Source organism: Myotis nattereri, assembly GCF_964212035.1.
Source record: "Myotis nattereri genome assembly, chromosome: 9".
Taxonomy (NCBI): domain Eukaryota; kingdom Metazoa; phylum Chordata; class Mammalia; order Chiroptera; family Vespertilionidae; genus Myotis; species Myotis nattereri.
Genome location: NC_138084.1, coordinates 33,968,849 through 33,983,181, shown reverse-complemented (window position 1 = coordinate 33,983,181; position 14,333 = coordinate 33,968,849). Strand labels below are relative to the sequence as shown.

The following is a 14,333-nucleotide window of genomic DNA, read 5'->3' as shown; positions in this document are numbered from 1 at the left end:
AACCGGCAGTCGGACATCCCTCTTGCAATCTGAGACCGCTGGCTCCTAACCACTCACCTGCCTGCCTGCCTGGTCACCCTTAACTGCCTCTCCCTACCTGCCTAATTGCCCCTAACCTCTCTACCTGCCTGCCTGCCTGGTCACCCCTAACTGCCTCTGTCTGCCTACCTGATTGCCCCTAAACACCACTGCCTGCCTGCCTGATCATGCTAACTGCTCCCCTGCCAACCTGATTGCTCCCAACTGCTCTCCCCTGCCGGCCCGATCGCCCCTAACTGCCCTCCCCTGCCAGCCTGATCTCGCCTCCACCTACCCTCCCTGGCGGCCTGATCTAGCCCCCAACTGCCCTCTCCTCCCAGCCTGATTGCCCCCAACTGCCCTCCCCTGCTGGCCTAATTGTCCTCGCAGTTCACCCAGATTAGGTTCTGATTGGTCAGTTTCTATGCCAGTCAGCATCAAAAGCTCTGCCTCCTAGGCAGCCACTGGCTCTTCTGGAAAATCCAGGATGGCCCCGCTGACAGCTATCTCTCCCTCCCAGCCTGTCTCTGGGCCTGATCCACAACTTCCACAGCACCTGCAAATCAGGCCCCGCCTCTCTCTTTCTCTGGGCTGGAGGCTAACGACCTTGCTGTGCCTACCTCACCCTGCTCCCCCCCCCCCCCCCCCGCCGCCCTGCCCACCCACCTGCTGCCAGCCTTGCTGTGATAGGAGCCTGTGGGCCTCAGGGGAGGAACCAAGAGGTGCTCCATACACTTCCTGGTGACTGGTCGTCTGTCTGGTCATTTAGGTTGTGAGGGCCCTAAGCTATTTGAAATATGAAGAGATGGTGCCACCTTTCCCAGGCCTACCCGGTAAAAACTTCCCCCATGACATTTCTAAATTTTTAATTTCAACTAACTGGAATGGAGACAGTCCTGGGGTTATAATGATAGAAACTGAGTTCCTAGCCACCCTGTTGACCTCTTAACCAGCCCAGTAATGTAACATTCCAGTACTGTTATGTGAACAAGAAACCAACTTCTATTTAATTTAGGTGGCTATACTTTTGTCACAGCAATTTGTTCACACTAACTAATTCAGAAATGAGTACCTTTATGTTAAACACTAACAAAAACCTAAACATATGGAGCAGGGATTAGCTATAGTGGACAGTGAGAAAATATATATCATGAGCTAGAAAGACAGAGTCCATGTTATACAAAAGTATACATTTAAAAAATTATATTAGAGCCCTGGCCAGTGTGGTTCAGTGGTTAAGCATTAGCCTCCGCATGGAAAGATCTCAGACTCAGTTCCCGGTCAGGGGCACATACCTAGGTTCTGGGGTTTGCTCTCTGTCCCCAATTGGGGTGTGTGCAGGAGGCAACCAGTTGATGTGTCTCTCTCACATCAATGTTTCTCTCTCTCCCTCTCTCCCTCCCTTCTATCCTCTCAGAAAAAGCAATGGAAAAAATATCCTCAGGTGAGTACAAACAAAACAAAAAAATGATTTTAGACTATTCATCTAATTAAGGGATCTTGACATTTTATAAAGATAAGCAAGAGAAGCAAGAAAACCTTAGCTGGGTGTGTAGGGGAGGCAACTGATAAATGTTTCTCTTTCATATCTCTTTCTCTCTGTCTCTCTGCCTTAATCTCTTTAAAAATATCCTTGGGAGCAGATTTTAAAAAGAAAGGAAAAAAAAAGAAAAGGAAAGGAAAAAAAATAGAATAATTGATAAATATAAAAATGAGGCCAGGAAGAAGAGGGGTGTGATTGAGGAAGGGCTAACAAAGAATTTCTAAGCTACTGGCAGTATTCTGTTTCATAATCTGAGCAGTGAGAAAAGGTGTTCATTTTGTATTTTTTCTTGAAAATATACATTTATGTTTTATACCTGCTTGTGTATATACAATAATAAAAGTAAAGGACTTCTAGTAGAGATGGTGGCATAGGTAAATGTGGTATACCAATCCTCTCATAAACAAATCAAAATTACAACTAATTAAAATTACAGAAGAACCTTCATTCAGAACTACCTGAAATCTAGCAGATTGGAAGTCCCATAACTAAGGAATTTTAGAAGAAGCCTCATGGAGACGGGTAGGAGGGGCGGAGACACAGAACACATGTGCGGTGGATAAAAATCAGGAGGGATATCTTGGTTGTGAAGCCCCCCCTTGAGGAGTGAGTGGTCATAGCACCACCTCAGGCCACCCAAAACAGAGTTCCAGTACCAGGGAGAGAAGTCCCCATATCTTCTGGCTGTAAAAACTACTGGGATTTTGGCTGCTTGAGACCATCTGGGCACAAGCCACATTTTAACTGCATATGTGGCTATGGTATTGGACAGCACAGAACACAGAACATTTCCATCATCACAGACAGTTGTATTGGACAGTATTGACCTAAGTAGATCAGGGCTGTGTATTTTACACTCCTGATGTATCTTGTGCTTTTCTTTTAGAGCACTTATCAAAGTTAATAATGAATTAATGTCTGTTTCCATACTAAATTTATGGCCCCATGAAGACAAGAACTGTGTCTATTTTACTTACCGGTGTATGTCCAATGCTTAATATAGTACACGGCAAGTAATGGACCCTAAATAGATACGTGTCGAAGGACAAATAAATGAAGTTATATTCTAACACATACACAAACTCTAGTCCATGGAATTTGGGGTCCAGACTAGAAATATGATAAGTAGGTTTGTGTATAGGCAAATGCTTTTGCATTCAAGTTTCAGATCATTTTCTCCTTTTCTGACTATTTCATTATCTTTCCTGAAATGAAGAGGACAATAGTATCTAGCTACCAAGATTTGGGGACCTGGTACTTTGATAATATTACTAAAAGGATGATGTTCAACATATAATCATTTCACAATTTACACTGAGTGGCCAGATTATTATGACCACCCCATCAGTACAATGAAGTGAATTAGTTATGCAAATAATCTATACTAATAAAAGGGTAATATGCTAATTAGACCAGACTTCTTCCAGACAAAGCCACAGTGGCGGGGGCCAAGGCAGAGGTGGTTAGGGGCAATCAGGCCGGCAGGGGAGCAGTTAGGAGTGATCAGGCAGGCAGGCAGGGGAGCAGTTTGGGGCATCAGGCAGGCAGGCAGAAGCGGTAGGGGTGATCAGGCAGGCAGAGGGGTTAGGGGCAGTTAGTCAGGCAGATAAGTGAGCGGTTAGGAGCCAGCAGTCCCAGATTAGAGATGGTGCAGGCTGGGCTGAGGGACCCCCCCTCCCATGCATGAATTTCATGCACTGGGCCTCTAGTAGTAATAATAAAACCTTGAGGGTATTTGCTTAGGAAGTTTTCAATATTCATTATTTTTGGAAGTGTCAATGAAGTACTGATAGGGTGGTCATAATAATCTGGCCACTCAGTGTATGTAAATCAAACCATCATGTTGTACACCTTTAACTTATATAGTGATGTATGTCCATTATTTTTCAATAAAACCATTTTATGTTGTTCTTCTTAGTCATGATCTATTTAAACATGTTGGTATTACTTATAACCAAAAAGATACTCTTGCCAAAGCCGGTTTGGCTCAGCGGATAGAGCGTCGGCCTGCGGACTGAAAGGTCCCAGGTTCGATTCCGGTCAAGGGCATGTACCTGGGTTGCAGGCACTTCCCCTGTGGGGTATGTGCAGGAGGGAGCTGATCGATGTTTCTCTCTCATCGATGTTTCTAACTATCTCTCTCCCTTCCTCTCTGTAAAAAATCAATAAAATATATTTTTTAAAAAAAAGATACTCTTATAACAAGTGAAAAATACTTAATGTCACTTTTTTAGAATCATGATCATTAAATTTTATTTTGCATTGTAAGGTGAGAGAGAGGTTAAAGAGTGCAATTTTATTCTTTTATAAATTATGCAATAACACACTTTAAAAAGAATAAACAGCCCAGCTGGCACAGAAATAAAATAGTTAAAAGACTCTTTTATCAAAATAATCAATTAAATTATAGCTATCATGGTTAGCAATGGATTACATGTAAAGTTTGGTAATATTAGAAATATTGGTACTTGGTAACCATAATAGAGGGTGGAACCATTAGCTGCATGTAACATTGTTGCCCTCGGTTGTCTGGAGCAGTGCTCGGATAGATGTGTTTTCACTGGGATTTAACCTTAGTTAATACGTCCACATCAGCTTTGTCTGCTTCTGCAAGGCTTTTTTGATGGCTCTCAACCAAGACATTATCTTCCTTTCTTAGGGACCTGTGGGAAACATCATTTACGAACTGTAGACTCTCCGAGGATCACTTCCTGCAGCAACTTCCGTAGCCACTCCTGCCTTTCCAACTTCTGCAGATGTTTACGCAGCTTATACAGAAGCTGTATTTCACCCACAGTTTCCCCCCTATAGGGAACAGAAACAGAGAAGCCACTCCATCAGTCCTTGTCTTCCCATCATAAAGCCAGCCCTAAAATTCCAATCCCCAAGTCCTAGCCATGCAGAACAAGAAACGGTACTTACTTCATGGGTTTCTCATCCGATTTTGCAAAAACACAAATTGCAAACATGATGATCATTACTTTAACGATCATTACTTTTGCAGACATCATCTTCACTAAAGAGGAAAAGCAAAATGCAGGTATTTAAAAAATGTTTTTACTATTCCAAACTATATAATTAAATTTAGCAGTTTACATTTATAACTATAAAACTGTACACAGAGTGGTACAGCAACTAATTGCATTGGTTTTCATGGAGGACTTTTGGAATCAGCCTCTTTTTAAAAATATATATATTTTTATTCATTTCAGAAAGGAAGGAAGAGGAAGACATAGATAGAAACATAAATGATGAAAAAAAAAAAGAAGGAAAGAAACATAAATGATGAGAGAGAATCATTGATTGGTTGCCTCCTGCATGCCTTCTACTGGGGGTTGAGCCCGCAACCCATGCTGTGCCCTTAACTGGAATCAAACCCAGGACTCTTCAGTCCACAGGCCCACACTCTATCTACTGAGCCATTACAGATACATTAGTATGTATTTTCTATACACATAAGTTGACGTAGAAATTAGACAGGTTAATTTTACTTTCTAGGTAAATTAGTTTTCCTTTTTAGGGATCTTTTTGAGAGTTCTTCTGCAAGTTTTAATATATGAATTTTAAGCCACAGGAATGAAAATCATAATTTTTAGAATTTCCTCCTACATTTGATGGTGCTTATGACTAAGTGCTTATAATTTGTTTGGATAATGACTAATTCTCTTACTTAGGTAAATTATTAACACTGTTTATTTACTTAGAAAATTTATTTTTCATAAGTCAACGTAATTTCAGGTACTGCATAAATAACCACAAATACCTAATTAATACTCCCTGATTTAGAGATATTTTTACTAAATTAATGCATACTTCTACCATTTAAAAATGTGTCAAAGTATTTAAAAATCATCTAATTAATTATAAGAATTTAGAGCTTTGGCTTCATATAAAATGCTTGTCATTTTTTTTTTCTCTTCAGGTTCTTTTACAACTATCTTGTCTGAGTGTAATTTTTAGCACGTTCCTCTTTTGTTCATGAAGCTTTTCATCTCAAAAGAGACTAGTCTAGTCTTATCTTAATCTGCACTTCAGTAATTGCAAAGCCTATTGTTATAGAAGTGCTTTTTCTTAAAGCTTACTGTTCTGTTTTAACATACATATAGAGAGTCACTATGCACTCATATTTTAAAGGGAAACGGCTTTATTTATTTATTTTGAAGTGGTAGCATCATTTAAAAGTGGTATAAGAATCAGAGCAGTATGAGAAACAGAGATCGACCCCGGACCCAGCAAAGACGCTGCGCTGCGGCATCCCCCATGTCCTGCTCTGAAATCCCGCCACCATCGCCATCATGCCCAAGAGAAAGGCTGAAGGGGATGCTAAAGGAGATAAAGCCAAGGTGAAGGACGAACCATAGAGAAGATCTGCCAGGTTACCAGCTAAACCTGCTCCTCCAAAGCCAGAGCCCAGGCCTAAGAAGGCCCCTGCAAAGAAGGGAGAGGAGGTCCGAAAAGGGAAAAGGGAGAGCTGATGCTGGCAAAGATGGGAATAGCCCTGCAGAAAATGGAGATGCCAAAGCAGACCAGGCACAGAAAGCTGAAGGTGCTGGAGGTGCCAAGAGAAGTGTGTGCATTTTTGATAGCTGTGTATTTCTGGTGACTGTACAGTTAGAAATACTATTTTTTTATCAAGTTTTATAAAAATGCAAAATTTTGTTTTACTTTTCTTTTTTAAGCTATGTTGTTAGCACACAGAACACTTCATTGTAATTTTGGGGGAAGGACATATAGTACTAATAGAATGTCTTCAAAGCTGGACTGACATGGGGAGAAATACCTTTCCCTTCTAGTTTTGAGAAACTTCCTCTTGGTTCCTGGGAGCAGGGATCTCTTGATGTTGTCACACATTAGCCATCTTGGCACAAACACCTTGTCGTGTGGGAAACTAAAATTTGTTTTCCTGTCCATTTCTCCCTCTCCACTTTAGCATAGACTGTGGCTCTCTTAAGCCCAGAGACCTATTGGGACCTGACCCAAAAACGTTGATTTCCAGTCGGTTGGGCAATCTGAGCTTTCCAGTGTCACCACTGAGATGGCCTCCCTCAAAAGATCAGCAGGTCCTTTTTAGATTGTGGATCTACAGATTGATGTTGTCTGCCATTTTCATTTCATTTCCTGAAAGTCAGGGTCGGCTTGTGAAAAGTTGTTACACAACATGCTCAATGCGAAATGTCAACCCTCACTCTAAACTTTCCCTATTCACAGCATCAGATGAAGACTTCACTGGGTTTTGTGGTGGCTTTCTGATTTTGGTAGCTCATTGAAGAAGGGAGTTTGAAAGTTGTATGTTGTTAATAATTGTCTGCCCATATCCTGCCTCAAATACAATGATTGTTTATGAAAAGTATCTTTAATAAAGCTGGATACAGTTTGAAAAAAGAAATAGTATAAGAAATATGATCTACTACATTTATTTTCCCTGTGCAATATGAAGCTTCCCTGTGCAATATAAAGCTATTGATGGAGCAACAAATACATATACATACTTCAATTTTGGTTTATGTTATATTTTTAAAAAGGCACTGTAGCTAGAAGACGGGAGCATTGGTGTCTAATCTTAGCTCTATCACATTCACCTAGTGACTTCAGAAATCTCTGCTTTGTTTCCTATTCCTGATAGAAACAAGCTTCTTACAAGAATGTCATGAAAAAGCTCAAAAATCAGGTGTAAAATACTCTTACAATTCATGTACAGTTTTCAGAATAGAAAGTGAAAAAAATCTTTATTAAAGGGAATAAATATTCAGCAGTAAAACTGTTTCTCCAGCTCTAGTATACAACTTGAGTTCTCCATGAGTCATAAAACAAACAGTTTGATAAGGATATTCTGCAGAAAGAAATGAACTACTAACTTAATTTCATAAATGTATATTGGTTATTTAAATCAGAATGTTTTATTCCTCATTAGTCTGTTTTACTTCAAAATTTCAGTAAGATACCATTAAAGCATATGATGCCAAATTATAATTTTTTGTGTGTAATTTCAGATAAATTTTTGAAAAAGCAAGGCCTCTCAAAACACTTTCATCACAAAAATAAATGATTTCAGAGTATTTTAGTAACATAAATTTATTTTGTGTTGTGGCATTTTATATGAAACATAACTCAAACCCTCCTTTCACATTTTAACTTAAACAAACAGCATACTATTTATAGGAAATGATACACATTAAATAATACCTAGATTATAACAAATATCTTATATGAGATTTGAAAGAGAAAGTGAAGATTACTCACCACACAATGTCTTAGGATAATACCTTTCAGGTATATTAGTAGCTGGTACTCTCTTAAAGTTGAGTAACCTTGAGAAAGCTGATGAATTGGATTGTAGACGCTTAAGGGTGACTTTTATATGTAGGTCTTCCTCTCAGCAAGAGAAACTTTTATGTTGTTACAGATGATATCACTCCCAATTTTCTGGATCACAAGTATAGGACAGAACAACAGACAACCCCATTGGGTGGTGCCCATTCTTCTTAAGATTTAGATCATTATATATTAACAGGAACACAGTATGGCAGGGAAAAAGTATTATGCACAGATTTCTAACAAATATTAAATTGCAATTCTGAATTCTGACTGGGTTAATGAATTTGTATTATTAAAAAAATGATTTCAATCATTTATGGTGAAGTCATCATTTTAAGTATAACATCATCATTGAAAATAAAAACTGAGGAGAACCAAGATGGCGGCATAGGTTAACGCGGGAGTTTGCTGCCTTGAACAACTACTTCAAAAGTGAAACTAAAAAACGGAACGGACATCACCCAGAACCACAGGAACACTGGCTGAGTGGAAGTCCTACAACTAGGAGGAAAGAGAAACGCATACGGACACTCAGAGGAGGCGCAGTGCTGAAGTCAAATTCTGAGGTGCGGAGTGCGCGGAGCGGGCTGGCGGCGGAGGGCGCGGTTGGCGTTTTCAATTGGGAGGGAGTCGCAGACTCTGAGCTCCAGATACAGGCGAGTCTTTAGGGACCCAGACTCAAACGGGAGAAGCGGGACTGTCTGGCTTTGGTCAGAGCGAGTGCAGCTTTCTCTCTGAGCTTTGCAGCGGGTGCTGGGACTCAGAGAGGCAGAGCCCCTGGGGACAGGACTGAGAGCCGCCATAACTGCTCTCTCCAGCCCACCCTGTTGATCCTGTGCGACCCGCCCCGCCCAAGCCCTGCACAGAGGCATTTGCCGGATAGCCTCAGGCAAAGGCTAGATTAGCACCTCCCTAGAGGACAGAAGTTCTCTCACTGCTGACACAGCTGATTCTCATAGCCACTTGGCCTGGAGGTCAAACCCTCCCTGGTATTAGCTACAACAATCAAGGTTTAACTATAAGACGGCGAACAAAGACCACTAGGGGGTGCACCAAGGAAGCATAACAAAATGCAGAGACAAAGAAACAGGACAAAATTGACAATGGAAGATATAGAGTTCAGAACCACACTTTTAAGGTCTCTCAAGAACTGTTTAGAAGCCGCCGATAAACTTAATGAGATCTACAAGAAAACTAATGAGACCCTCGATGTTATATTGGGGAACCAACTAGAAATTAAGCATACACTGACTGAAATAAAGAATATTATACAGACTCCCGACAGCAGACCAGAGGAGCGCAAGAATCAAGTCAATGATTTGAAATGCAAGGAAGCAAAAAACACCCAACCGGAAAAGCAAAATGAAAAAAGAATCCAAAAATGCGAGGATAGTGTAAGGAGCCTCTGGGACAGCTTCAGGCGTACCAACATCTGAATTATAGGGGTGCCAGAAGATGAGAGAGAGCAAGATATTGAAAACCTATTTGAAGAAATAATGACAGAAAACTTCCCCCACCTGGTGAAAGAAATGGACTTACAGGTCCAAGAAGCGCGGAGAACCCCAAACAAAAGGAATCCAAAGAGGACCACACCAAGACACATCATAATTAAAATGCCAAGAGCAAAAGACAAAGAGAGAATCTTAAAAGCAGCAAGAGAAAGAAACTCAGTTACCTACAAGGGAATACCCATACGACTGTCAGCTGATTTCTCAACAGAAACTTTGCAGGCCAGAAGGGAGTGGTAAGAAATATTCAAAGTGATGAATACCAAGAACCTACAACCAAGATTACTTTATCCAGCAAAGCTATCATTCAGAATTGAAGGTCAGATAAAGAGCTTCACAGATAAGGAAAAGCTAAAGGAGTTCATCACCACCAAACCAGGATTATATGAAATGCTGAAAGGTATCCTTTAAGAAGAGGAAGAGGAAGAAAAAGGTAAAGATACAAATTATGAACAACAAATATGCATCTATCAACAAGTGAATCTAAGAATCAAGTGAATAAATAATCCGATGAACAGAATGAACTGGTGATTATAATAGAATCAGGGACATAGAAAGGGAATGGACTGACTATTCTTGGGGGGGAAAGGGGTGTAGGAGATGCGGGAAGAGACTGGACAAAAATCGTGCACCTATGGATGAGGACAGTGGGTGGGGAGTGAGGGCGGAGGGTGGGGCGGGAACTGGGAGGAGGGGAGTTATGGGGGGGAAAAAAGAGGAACAAATGTAATAATCTGAACAATAAAGATTTAATTAAAAAAAAAGAAAAAAACTGAAAATAAGCATATGTCTATAACCATATTATTGATAGTTATTCTGAGGATTAAAATGAATCATGTTATGTTATTCATACTTTACAAGCCATTTTTAACTTCCACATCAGTACTGGTCATCTTTAAAAAATATATATATAGTGCTTTGCTTAAAGGTGTTAAAAATACTTTGAGAAAATGCTCTTAGTAGACAATGAATTTTAAGGGCTTCGAAAGTGAAATAATTTAAACCCTTATATAACTTACATTTTGTTCATGCATTTAATTTGCAAAAATAAAACATTTGATAAGCACTAACTATATGTAGACTTTACATATATTATTCCACCTAGTTTCCCTAGCAATCCTTTCAATAAATACAATCATTATCCCCATTTTCACATGAGGACACTGAGCTTTGGAAAGTAAAGAAAACGGAATTCAACAAAGGTCTTTATGACTCCAGAGTCATTTTTATTCTTACTCCCTCACTTTCCCCCTAGAAACTAACAGATATCCCTTCTTTGAACTCCAGTCTTCTTGACTTTCATTTGCCTCGCCCTTTGCAGCTGCTTTGCTCACGTCTGGATTCTTGTGTTCCCCATCTGATGATGGAAGACCTGCTCCAAAACCTAATGGAGGCATAATGCTGCCACCTATCTGATTTCAAATATGGCCACACCCTGGTCTCCATGTATTCCATCAAGGCCCTTTTGAATGCTCTTGGTGTTCCTAGGATTCATTTAAGCAGCTTATCCCCCAACTAAAGTCACAGAATTTGATCAGTTCTCTTAGCTCTGGTCCTATCCAGGCTTCATGTTATCCCTTTTTCTCCTACCATTGCCAAGGTGTGACTTAGACCATGTAAAGAGCCAGTCCAAGCTTGAATAGTACCTGAATGAGAGAGATCTGTTAGTCCTGCTCTGGGGAGTCCTCTCTAGTAGGCAAATATCACTTAATTTCAGAAGTGTTAGAGACAGACTGCAATGTGTCTGCACATATGAACCAGGTTGATAAACATGTTGGAAAACATGACATGTGAGAAAAAGTTGAGTGAAACTGGAAAACAAAAGAAATGGCAATGAAAGGAAAGGAAGGAAAAGGAAAGGAAAGGAAAGGAAAGGAAAGGAAAGGAAAGGAAAGGAAAGGAAGGGAAGGGAAGGGAAGGGAAGGGAAGGGAAAGGAAAGGAAAGGAAAGGGAAGGAAAGAAAAGAGAAAGGAGAAGAGAATAATGATAAATATAAAAAGGAGGCCAGGAGGAAGATGGATGTGACTGAGGAAGGGCTAACAAGGAATTTCTAAGATACTGGCAATATTCTGTTTCATAATCTCAGTAGTGAGTAATGGCGTTCACTTTTTATATATTTTTGAAAATTTACATTTATGTTTTATTGATGCTTTTGTATATCTATATATATAAAAGGCTAATATGCAAAGTGTCCCTTGGGAGTTCGACACAGAGACTGGGAGTTCGATTGTTTACTATGACATGTGCTGACCACCAGGGGGCGGCACGGAATGAAGAAAGGCACCAGCTAGCAACTGGTGAAGGAAGGCCCCAGCGGGAAACACAAAGGCCCTCTTCGGCTCTGATCACTGGCCAGGCCTAAGGACCATACCGGTGCACATATGTCATGCACCAGGCCTCCAGTACAATAATAAAAGTAAAGGACTTCTAGTCAAGATGGTGGCATAGGTAAATGTGATACCTAATCCTCCCATAAACACATCAAATTACAACTGAACTAAAATTACAGAACAACCATTATTCTGAAATCTAGCTGACTGAGAGTACTATAACTAAGGAATTTAAGAGGAAGCCTCATGGAGACTGGTAGGAGGGGCGGAGACACAGAACTCCTGTGTGGTGGATAAAAATCAGGAGGGATATCTTGGTTGTGAAGCCCCCCCTTGAGGAGTGAAGGAGTCATAGCACCACCTCAGGCCTCCCAAAACAGAGTTCCAGTACCAGGGAGAGAAGTCCCCATAACTTCTGGCTGTAAAAACTTGTGGGGATTGTGGCTGCATGAGACCATCTGGGCACAGGTCACATTTTAACTGCATATGTGGCTATGGTATTGGACAGCATAGAACACAGAACATTTCTATCATCACAGACAGTTGTATTGGACAGTATTGACCTAAGTAGATCAGGGCTGTGTATTTTACACTCCTGATGTATCTTGTGCTTTTCTTTTAGAGCACTTATCAAAGTTATTAATGAATTAATGTCTGTCTTCCATACTAAATTATTGGCCCCATGAAGATAGGAACTGTGTCTATTTTGCTTGCTGGTGTATGCCCAGTGCCTAATACAGTACATGGCAAGTAATGGACCCTAAATAGATACGTGTCAAATGACAAATAAATAAAGTTATATTCTAAAACATACAAAAACTCTAGTCCATGGAATTTGGGGTTCAGACTAGAAATATGATCAGTAGGTTTGTGCATAGGCAAATGCTTTTGCATTCAAGTTTCAGATCACTTTCTCCCTTGCTGAGTATTTCATTATCTTTCCTGAAATGAAGAGGACAGAAGTATCTAGCTACTAAGATTTGGGGACCTGGTACTTTGATAATATTACTGAAAGGATGATGTTCAATATATAATCATTTCACAATATATGTAAATCAAACCATCATGTTGTTCACCTTTAACTTATATAGTGATGTATGTCCATTAATTTTCAATAAAACTGGAAATAAAACCATTTTCTGTTGTTCTTCCTAGTCATGATCCATTTATATAAACATGTTGGTATTAGTTATAACCAAAATGATATTCTTATAACAAGTGAAAAATACTTAACATCACTTTTTTAGAATCATGATCATTAATTTTTTATTTTGCATTGTGAGATGAGAGAGAGGTTAAAGAGTGCAATTTTATTCTTTTATAAATTATGCAATAGCATACTTTAAAAAGAATAAGCAGCCCTCCTGGCACAGAAAGAGAATAATTAAAAGACTCTTGAATAAAAATAAAATCAAAATAATCAATTAAATAATAGCTATCATGGCTAGCAATGGATTACATGTAAAGTTTGATAATAGTAGAAATATTGGAGCTTGGTAATCATAATAGAGGGTGGAAACATTAACAGCAGGTAAGTATTGTTGCCCTCGGCTGACTGGAGCAGTGCTCGGATAGATGTGTTTTCACTGGGATTTAACCTTAGTTAATACGTCCACATCAGCTTTGTCTGCTTCTGCAAGTCGTTTTTCATGGCTCTCAACCAGGACATTGTCTTCCTTTCTTAGAGACCTCCTGGAAACATCATCCTTGGGAACCATAGCACCTGCCATGGTCACTTCCTGCAGCAACTTCTGTAGCCACTCCTGCCTTTCCTTCTTGTTCAGATGTTGACGCCAGTTATGCATAAGCTGTATTTCACCCACAGTTTTCTTCCTGTCGGGAACAGAAACAGAGAAGCCACTCCATTAGCTCTCCACTTCCCATCATAATGGCAGCCCCAAAAATCCAATCCCCAAGTCCTAGCCCTGCAAAACGAGAAATGGTACTTACTGCAGGGTTTTCCCATCTGATTTTGCGAAAAAACAAATTGCAAACAGGACGATCATTACTTTAACCATTTCTTTTGCAGACATCATCTTCAATAAAAAGAAAAAGCAAAAGGCAGGCATTTAAATATATTTTTACTATTCCACACTATATAATTAACTTTAGCAGTTTACATTTATAATTACACAACTGTACACAGAGTGGTACAGCAACTAGTTGCATTGGTTTTCAGGGAGGACTTTTGGAATCAGGCTCTTTCTTTTTTGTTTTTAAATATATATTTATGGATTTCAGAAAGAAAGGGAGTGGAAGAGAGAGATAGAGACATCAATGATGAGAGAGAATCATTGATTGGTTGCCTCCTGCATGCCTTCTACTGGGTGTTAAGCCCACAACCCAGGCATGTGCCTTTAACTGCATTCAAACCCAGGACCCTTCGGTCTGCAGGTCGACATCTATCCACTGAGCCAAACAGGTAGGGCCAACCTTTTTATTTTACAGATGCATTAGTGTGTATTATATGTACACATAATTTGACTTAGAAATTAGATTAGTTTTAGTTTCTAGGTAAATTAGTTTTATTTTTTAGGGATCTTTTTGAGAGTTCTTGTGCAAGTTTAATATATGAATTTTAAGCCACATGAGGAATAAAAATGCTTACTTTTTAGAATT

At 39.7% G+C, this 14,333-nt stretch overlaps 2 protein-coding genes and 1 pseudogene across 3 annotated transcripts; 1 reads left to right on the top strand and 2 right to left on the bottom strand.

Annotated features, from left to right (window-relative positions):
- Window positions 1-4,118: 4,118 nt before the first annotated feature.
- Window positions 4,119-4,572, bottom strand: LOC308525415 (parathyroid hormone-like; the record flags this gene model as incomplete). The annotated part of the gene is made up of 2 exons (XM_081100241.1): window positions 4,119-4,224; window positions 4,484-4,572. 2 exons carry the CDS (start codon window positions 4,570-4,572, stop codon window positions 4,119-4,121), a joined length of 195 nt encoding a protein of 64 aa, XP_080956367.1.
- Window positions 4,573-5,856: 1,284 nt separating this feature from the next.
- On the top strand, window positions 5,857-6,828 carry LOC308525414 (non-histone chromosomal protein HMG-17-like; annotated as a pseudogene). Its single transcript has 2 exons — window positions 5,857-6,128; window positions 6,770-6,828. The product of its transcript is annotated as a non-histone chromosomal protein HMG-17-like (transcript).
- Window positions 6,829-13,297: 6,469 nt separating this feature from the next.
- On the bottom strand, window positions 13,298-13,750 carry LOC308525603 (parathyroid hormone-like; the record flags this gene model as incomplete). Its single annotated transcript, XM_081100370.1, has 2 exons — window positions 13,298-13,547; window positions 13,665-13,750. The coding sequence occupies 2 exons, from the start codon at window positions 13,748-13,750 to the stop codon at window positions 13,298-13,300; spliced, it is 336 nt and encodes a 111-aa protein (XP_080956496.1).
- Between the last annotated feature and the right edge of the window lie 583 nt (window positions 13,751-14,333).